Raw genomic sequence first — 9,389 nt, 5'->3', positions numbered from 1 at the left:
ACACTCCAAAATGTGCTATAGAAATGTAATCATCGACATTCAACCACATTACCCCAGTATGTATTTATCATCATCTAGTATGTAAAATTTTAGAAAAATACCATGTACCTACCTGGTTGGTTTGCCAAGGTGGAAATAACCATTTTGGCGTGGTGTAAGACCACTTTGGCACGCCATCTACATAATCCACCAAGGACGAATCTAACCATGATTTTTGAAAGGAAAGCCTCGTAGCTTCCACTGTGTCTAAAGACCCTTCCAACTTTTCATATTAAACTTGTATATTTGTAATTAGATCATGTATGATAAAGTAGCAATTGTCTCCTCTGGTCGACTTTCTTCTCTTGCGAGACCTACTTTGCATCTAGATTTCCAAATGTTCCATATTGCGATACAGGCTATGGTGGGCCAAATGTCACTCAACCTGTTCGAACACCAAATTTGCAAATCCCTGGCTGCTTGTACAATGCATTTATTTCTTTGCACAAAAAACACCTTCAACCTACTTAGGTCTCATGATATCCAAGCTTTATTCTCCAATCTCCACCATAAGTGCAAATCCCAAAGATATGGAGCCTTCCAGCTTGCTCTTCATTAGCATTCCCATCACTTTTGACCAAACTTCCTCATATGCATGAGAGCATCGAAGGTTTGTTTTGTCCATGTTTGAGAGAGAACTACTCATGGTTGAACCATGTCCATGTATGTATGCATGCATGTATGTGTGTATGTATGTATGTATGCTAACCCAATGTGTCTAACTACTACCAAATATTAAAGAGGGCAAGTGAGGAATCGCGGGCACGGACGATGCAGGTCGCTAAGTTGAGGGCACATGTGATCTGCATCGTCCAATGTGGATAAAAAGAAAGCGCACACTCAAATTTTCACTTTATGGGGAGCCCGAGGAGCCCGAAGCAAGAGCCTAAAGAGCCTGACTCACTTGAAGCAGGAGTCTAACTCTGACCCATATATATATAAACCTATGGTCTCAGAAGAGAGATTTGTTTTTTTTTGTGGTGAGCGAGGGCGGGAGCGGAAAACAAAGAAGATGACTATGCAAATTGAAACCCTAGCAATCGGTTTAGGTTTTAAAGTTGTTGCTAATGCTTCTCTATGTCAAATATTTCTTTGGTCTTCCATTTTCCTCCCTCACTCATTTTTTTTTCTGGTTTGAGGGTAGAAAGGTGGACACTGAAGTTGTATATATGTCTTGATAGGGAGTGTAGGGTTTAGTTCATAACCCAATCATTAAACAATAACTACATTGACTTTGATGAATACCCATCAATCATAGCTATATAGGTATGTAATGTTAGGAAACAGGTCCCTCCAGATGGGAAGTGAGAAGAACAAAGTTGATGAGCAACTCGGTCGAGGCCAAATCCGGATGTGGAGTACCCGGCAACAGAAGACCCGGTGAGAACCGGATGTGGAGTACCCGGCAACGGAAGACCCGGTGAGAACCGGATGTGGAGTACCCGGCTACGGAAGACCCGGTGAGAACCGGATGACGAGTACCCGGCAAGAGCCGGATGGTGAAGGCCCGGTGAAAAGTGCTCACCGGATGAAGGGACATATTCGTAAATATGTTTTCTGAGAGTCCATCGGGGCTATATTTGTAAATAGCCGAAAAGTCATATTAGTATAAATATGACTTAGGGCAATCTTAGTGAATAGTTGTTGTCATTCTTGTTGGTGCAAGATTAGAGTGCGTAACTGTGTACAGAGAGAGAGAGAGAGAGAGAGAGAGAGAGAGAGAGGAAGAGGTCGTTGCCTTTGTTGTAACCGCCGCCTGTGGCGAAGATAGCAAGCTCGAGGTCGTTGCCTCGGTGCTTTACTATTGTACATTGTGATATAGTGATAGTTTGCAGTCTGTGGGCTGTCGTGGTTTTTCCCTAGTTTGGGTTTTCCACGTTAACATCTTGTGTACTCTTCTCTTCGTTGTGTCGTGCGTACCTTACCCGTTTTTCTATGTTTGATCCTAGACTCGGTTGTGGCCGAGCGTTGTGCTTAGGGAGCGTGTATTCCTGTCATGTAATGTATATATTGCTATATCTCATGCTTATGTGGAGTATTGGACGCATGTATATGTAAAACGTATGGTATGTAATCAATATGGTACGATGATGACCACCTGATTACTGATGTGATGAGTGACCATATGATTGGTCACTCTTATGATAAAATGGTCATATGACGGATGACCTTTGGTAGATATGTCTCCACCCTTTTTATGCATACGCTGGATAGATGTGTAAACATGATTGCTTGTCTTTTTTAGGCACTGTTGAAGAATAATGAACTAGTTGTTGGCATGTCTACCATGTAGGTTGGGCTTGCAATGAAGAGGAAATGGCAAGAGAGAAGAAAGCAAGAAGGAAAAACATATGACAACCCCACTTGATTGTTGGATCTAATGTTCATGTATGTTCTTTATATATACATATATGATATATCCATAATGAGCTTTGAACTTTCCAAATATCTTGAAAGTTTAATGGGCTTCATTCAAGATGTTTATGCAATGCATTATTTGGATATGTAAGATCAAATGCTACATGCGGATAGTGTTTTGTCTATCAGGCTAGTTTAAGCTAATATATATATGTGTGTGTGTGTGTGTGTGTGTGTGTGTGTGTGTGTGTGTATCTGTTTGAAGTAAATTGATCCATAATGGAGTATGTATTGTTGAACTTTCCAAACGTACATAAATTGGTTATGTAAGGTAGATGCACTATGCATGGATAGTATATAAAATGCATTTCTTCCGTGTATCACAAACATGGAGGCATAGTACGTAAAATTCATGTTCGTCTAGTATAACATTCGTTTTCCTACGTTGGAAAACGAATGCGAATGTTATTCAAACATTCTTGAGTTTTTTTCCCATTTTTTTAATGTTTTTTTTTGTTTTCATTTTCATTTTCAGGCTTATATACCTTATAATAAAAAGTTAATCCAAAAGTATGGTATTTATCATTCTTTGAGGGTGTTTTTCTTTCGCGAATGGTATGTATGGTTCATCCTATGCATGGAGGTATATAATACCTTGAGCAAAGACTCCCAAAGTCTTGATTTTGATGTTATTTCTTATAATACTTTAAAACATTCTATTAGGAGTAATAGAATAAACAATTGCATAAGCAAGGATTATGTTTAAAGCCGTAAGCATGGGATAGTTTTAACTATATGTGTATGTGTGTCATAACCTTGACCTTATGTGGCATTTTTTAGCACATTTGTATATACATATGTTACATATATATCTTAATTATTGTCAATCTTTGTTAGTTGTTAATGTATTTGTTTTTCTTAGTTTATTGTCCATTTTAATGATCTTCTTGGTTTTTCAGCAACAACATTCTTTGATTATTCACTTCATATAGGCTCAAACAGAATCTTTGTCAATGCTGATTTTTGGGAAATTTTTGTCAAGGAATTGAAAACACCAAGTTTTGCAAGCAAATATAAGATAATCATTTGCAAGTTGAGCGATGCGGAGATGATGACCTGAATATTGAGTGTTGTCCTAGGACTCAGGAGGTAGTATCTGGAAGCACCTCGTAGCTGAAAGTTACCACGAGGTTTGCTCCATACAGAGATCACCAAAGTTTCGGTCGAGGCTCACAGTCTTAGAGACATGGACATGGTATGGGAACAAATAGTGGTGGAAGTTCACGACGATATCAGACATGTTGTGAGGATCCTATCGTCCACAACCGGATCCCACCAATGTGTATACGGGTGCAAAGATCGAGAATGATAGTACACATACAAATGGAAAACAGAAGTATAGAGACACAAGTATTTTACATGGAAAAACCACAGGAGTCCAAAAAACTCTGAATTATATCACTATAATAGGAGGAATACAACAAGAAGCTTCAAGGCAATGACCTTGTGCTCTTCTTCGTCCACGAACGGCTATAGAGTTACTCACACTCTCTCTCACTTACGTACAGAGGCAACTACACACTATAACCTTTTACAACAATGATGATCATCATACCTAACTACTTGCCCTAACTCTATTTATACTCATATACATTATATGAGTTATTTACAAATATAGCCGACTAAGGGCACATTGAGGCTATTTACAATTATAGCCCCGAGTCGGCATCGACCAATTTAGCTATTAGCCAAATCGATTATTACCCGATTTTTTGGCCTTGGCCGAGTTGCTGTTGACTGATTCGGCTTACTCTTCTATTCGGCTCACGTTCTCCTTCCCATATGGAGGGACCTGTTTCCTAACACATATTAGTTGCAATCTTTCATGACAGTAGCATATAATGGGTATATTGAAAATTTAAGCAAAATGAACCACATTTTCATATGCTCTTTTACCTCGTATTCATTGTTTTCCAATCACGTCAAAATTGCTTTCGTGGTGGAGAGAACACAGTTCCAGTGTTTCTAGCGTGTACTAATATATTGATACAGGTACTCTAGAGAGATGTGTGTATGATAATAAATTTTACATGCTAATAATATGGAATCTTCCATGTGGAATTGAAATGTTATAGGTGCCACTGTGTCCAATACTCTTTTGTAGTTGTTTGCTATGTATATTTAATCTTGGAAATTCCAAGTGGTGTCCAATGCTTCTGGCAAGTTTGAAAATGTGAATGTATTTTTGTGTCATTTCTTCTTGTATTGGCTAATGATCCATACGTAGAGTATTCCATGGTACAAAATAAAAAAACCATGACAAAGCCCAAATTATGAAAGTTAACTTTACTTGGAACATGAGTGAGTTACATATTATTGTGAATGTGAATGAGTGAGTTTGAAAATGTGAACATGGAACATGAGTGAGTTTGGAAATGTGAATATGTTATTGTGTCATTTTGGAGGTCGTATTCCACGGTATAAAGTCAAAGAAACAAGAAAAAACTGAAATTATGAGAGTTAACTTTACTTGGAACATGAGTGAGTTGCATATTAAATTGACAATCAAACATAGACCAAATGGTAAGAGGCTAGAGCTAACTTTACTTGAACAAAAGTGTTAAGGGCTCGATGTTGATTAGAAGGATCATAGGTTAAAAGATCTACAATTGCAAAAGACGAGAATTTATCATGTTGTAATTTGTAAAAGCAAAAACAATGACATAATAATTGTGGAAGCTAAGTGACCATCTAGGGAGAAGTGGTAATGCTTGTCATTCTATTTTTATTTGGCAAATGAGCTCTTGAAAGCTATAAAAAAGTGAGCTCATTATCAGCTATAAAAAGAAGTGAGCAAATCACAAGGATGCATGGGGGCCCTATGGTGAGAACATTGTTAATTCTTTGGCTATAGGAACATGTCATGAGGAGACCATTATTTGACTTGTATTTCTACAAATAAGATAGTATTTGCTTCCAATATTGTTTCGAGCTACAAAATCACGTTCCAAGCAAAGTCATGGATATGTGTATTCAAGCCATTTTGAACTAGAGAAGCATTAAATAAATAATTCGTTTAACATTCTATAAAGACCTATTTTGTTGTATCATGTTGCCAAAATACTTCAAGGGCATTCCGCCTAAAATTCTCGCATGCATTCTTGGTTAAGAAATCAATGCTAGAATTTTTTATTGCACTATCGTAGCAATCCATGCATAGGCCACTAGGCCACTTTACGAATTTCCAATACATCAACTTTCCATCTTTTCAAGTTCTCAGCTTGCTTGATTTTTGGCAGGAATATTGCACATTAGAGGATATCTAAGTTGGAGAACAATCTGATTTGGAATGTCATTAGTGAATTATGAAAAGAAGCATCTTAAGAGTTATAGAAAAACAAATGTTCAATCCAGCAACTAAAGCCAAAAAGTTCACTTGCATCAATCAAAGCTTGTAAATGTTTCGTTATATACTAGGGCACAAAGGTATGGTGAACAACATATGGTTAAGTGTTTGACGATGACAATTTTACACCTTTTAGACTATTCTGGCACCATGAACACATTTAATAATTAAGGTGTTGAACTCAATACCACAATTAGGGCCCTTTAAATGTAAATGAAGTGAAAAGTGACTACATACCCTATAAACCAAATGTTGAAACCCTAAAAGAAGAAGAAGAAGAAAACTCGAAAGAAAGAAGTTGAAGAAAAGAAAAGAAAGTTTTGGACTCCATACCTCTCAAATCCCAAGAACAACTCTAACTAGTAAACCATTCCTTTATTATTATTATTATTATGTTAGTTCGTCATTTTTATTAATTAATTTTTTGAAGTTTTTGATGTCAAGCTTTGAGTCAGGCTCATGGCTTGAGTTGGTCGGGCTCCTAGTGACAGAGGTTGTCGTTAGATAGTCGGGCTCCTAGTGACAAAGGTTGTGAGAGAGTTGGGCTCCCGGTGAACGGGCGTTGTCAGCTTTTTTATCCACATCGGACGGTGCAGATCGCACGCGTGCCCTCAGCTGAGCGATCTGCACCGTCCAAGCGCCCGTGATTCCCTCACTTCGCTTTCTTTAATATTTGGTAGTAGTTAAACAAGAGCGTGTTGACCTACTTTCCTTCTGCCTACATGCCTGCCCTTCTTGCCTCCTGACCATGGATTCGTCCTCTGTTTTTTCTTTGGACAAGCCTTCGAGTATGCTCTTCATTAGTATTGTCATCACTTTCGACCAAACTTCCTCTGCATGAGAGCATCGAAGATTTGGTCAGTCCATGTGAGAGAGAGAAAGAAAAGATACATTAACGTCTTCTAAGACCATAACTGGGCCATGAGACAATTGGTTTACGACAAAAGAGAGAACCACTCATGGTTGAACTACATATGTTCATGTATGTATGTTCATGTATGTATGTATGTATGTATGTATGCATGCTGACCCACATTCCTTCTGCCTGTCTGCCTCCATGCCTGCCTTTCTTACCTCCTCCTGGCCATGGATTCCTCCTCTGTTTCTTCTTCTTTGGACACACTCTCCATTTCCCTGTTCCAAGCAACCATGGCGGTGTCTGCCAAGCACGGCTCCCGCCCACCCGTGACATTGAGACCTGCACATCATGTGCTGCTCCTCATCAGCAGTGGCCTGGCCTCCATCTCGCGCGTTGCCGATCGCCTCATCCGCCTCTTCGTCTCGGGCAAGCGCCTCGTGGACGCACGGCGGGTCTTCTCCAAGGTCCCGCGCCCCACCATTTACACGTGGCACGCCATCATCTCCGCACACGCCCAGCTCGGCGCCAGCGGCGAGGCCCTTGGTTTGTACGTGAGGATGCAAGAGGAAGGCATACTTCCCAATAAGTTCATTTACTTGTGCGTGCTCAAGGCATGCAGCCTCATGAAAGATGCTTGTGGAGGAAGGAATGTACATGATGACATCGTAAGGTCTGGGTTCGAGTATGACCTCGCGGTAAAGAACACGATGGTGGATATGTATTCCAAATGTGGGAGCCTCGAGGAGGCATACCGAATCTTCGAGAGATTACATGAAAAGGACATCGCATCTTGGGGTGCGATGATTGCAGGATTTGCTGCACATGGTCTGGGTATTGAGGCACTCGAACTCTTCAAGACGATGCAAGAGAGCGGTTTCGTACCAAACGCAGTTACGTTCTTGTGTGCCTTAAGAGCATGTGGTTGCATAGAAGCATTGGAAGAAGGAATGTTTCTACATGACCAAATAAATCGGTTGGATCTTCAATCGGATGAGGTAGTGGGTAGTGCGTTGATAGACATGTATGCAAAGTGCAGGAATCTACAAGAAGCTGTGAATGTATTCAAGAGGTTGCCACATCAAGATGTCGTTTCATGGAGCGCAATGGTTTCAGGATATGCAGAGCAAGGTCAAGGTGCAGTCGCACTTGCTGTCTACCAAGAGATGCAATCAGAGGGCATTGAACCAAGCAAAGTGACATTTTTAAGCGCTTTGAAGGCATGCGTAGTGATGGAGAACTTATTTCAGGGTAAGTTAATTCATACTCAAATTATCATGTACAATCATGGACCTGACATGGCTGTTGGCAATGCTCTTGTGGATATGTATGCAAAATGTGGCAGCTTAGAGGAAGCACAAAAAGTTTTTGATGATATGCCAACCAGGGATGGCATATCATGGAATGCCATCATTCAAGGGTATGTCGAACACAATCTTGGTATTCCTGCTCTCGATCTTTATTCCAAAATGCGACGGGAAGCTTTTACAGCGAATAAAGTTACATTTCCTATAATTTTAAGAGGTTGCTCCATCACTAAGGCAATAGTAGAGGGCAGGCAGATACACCATGACATTATTAGAAGAAGATTTGAGTTAGATTTAGCAGTCGAGAGTGCTCTTGTTGATATGTATGCAAAGTGTGGGGCAATGGAAGAAGCATGCAAAGTATTTTGTACAATGCGTAAGAAGGATGTTGTATCATGGGGTACAATTCTCGGAGGTCATGCTCAACGTGGGGACTGGGGTTCAGCAAGACAAAGTTTCATCAACATGCAAAGACAGGCCTGCCAGCCAGATGGGTGGATTTTCAGTAGTATACTTTCGGCATGCAGTCATGCTGGTGAGGTGGAAGAAGGTCGATGGTATTTCACGTCGATGATTCACGATCATGCCATTAAACCTGCGGCTGACCATTTCAATTGTATGATTGATCTGCTCGGGAGAGCAGGACGCTTGGAAGAAGCAAGAGACATTGTCCAAAGCGTCCCTGTAGAACTCGATGTCAATGGATGGACTTCTCTGTTGACCAGTTGCAGGATGTATGGTAATAGAAAGCTTGGGAATGAGTGCTTTCATGAATCCACTCAATTGGAATCAAGCAGTGCCTCTGGTTTTATACTTATGTCAAATATTTTAGCTGAATCTCAGATGATGCCTGATGTTGGGGGAAGGGGGGGGGGGTAAACATCACTACAGTTAGTAACTAAATATAGCCAAGGTCCTAGAAAGGCTAGGGCTACTCTATTATTGGCATGGGGCATGCTATAAAGGTCTGTGGCTGGGAGGTGAATCTCATCTACTTTTCCAATGATCTAGCACTGATCCCAGAGCAGTTACTCAAGCTGCCATAGATGTATTTCACATACATAATACGAGTTATCTTGCTGCACCAATGTCAGAATCTAGTTGAGCATGAGCATCATTAGAAGGCTGAAAATTTCCGACAGCAGACTCTGATGGATATGCTTTATGCACTATACATTATATCGTTCTATCAAAGTTTGATTCTTTCCTTGTACATGACCATTATGATATGGATTGTAAGGCACATTCTGCTGATGTATGATATACCTGTTTCTGTAAAGCAATCATTATTTGGGGGTGGATATACTCGCCCCCTCTGTTACTACAAATAACTATGAGTTCCATTGCCAACCATGGCAAGGAAATGTGTGAAAGAAAATATACATTTGATTTGAGACTCAACGCATAACCTCAAGGTTATACT

The 9,389-nt window shown here is 40.1% G+C and overlaps 1 protein-coding gene across 1 annotated transcript; it reads left to right on the top strand.

Moving 5' to 3' along the window:
- Positions 1–6,913: 6,913 nt before the first annotated feature.
- On the top strand, positions 6,914–9,176 carry LOC147857856 (pentatricopeptide repeat-containing protein At5g27110-like). The gene has a single exon (XM_087327449.1). It carries the CDS (start codon positions 6,953–6,955, stop codon positions 8,843–8,845), a length of 1,893 nt encoding a protein of 630 aa, XP_087183575.1. The 5' UTR covers positions 6,914–6,952; the 3' UTR covers positions 8,846–9,176.
- Positions 9,177–9,389: the final 213 nt, after the last annotated feature.

The sequence above is a fragment of the Azolla caroliniana genome, unplaced genomic scaffold (genome assembly GCF_043228905.1).
Source record: "Azolla caroliniana isolate FFs.n. ecotype wild unplaced genomic scaffold, voAzoCaro1.0.p SCAF_11, whole genome shotgun sequence".
Taxonomy (NCBI): Eukaryota; Viridiplantae; Streptophyta; class Polypodiopsida; order Salviniales; family Salviniaceae; genus Azolla; species Azolla caroliniana.
The sequence above is the reverse complement of the archived record's forward strand: the minus strand, read 5'-3'. Positions and strand labels throughout refer to the sequence as shown.

Excerpts from the sequence above, each read along its gene's own strand:
- LOC147857856 (XM_087327449.1), top strand. The coding sequence starts at position 6,953 with ATGGCGGTGTCTGCCAAGCACGGCTCCCGCCCACCCGTGACATTGAGA.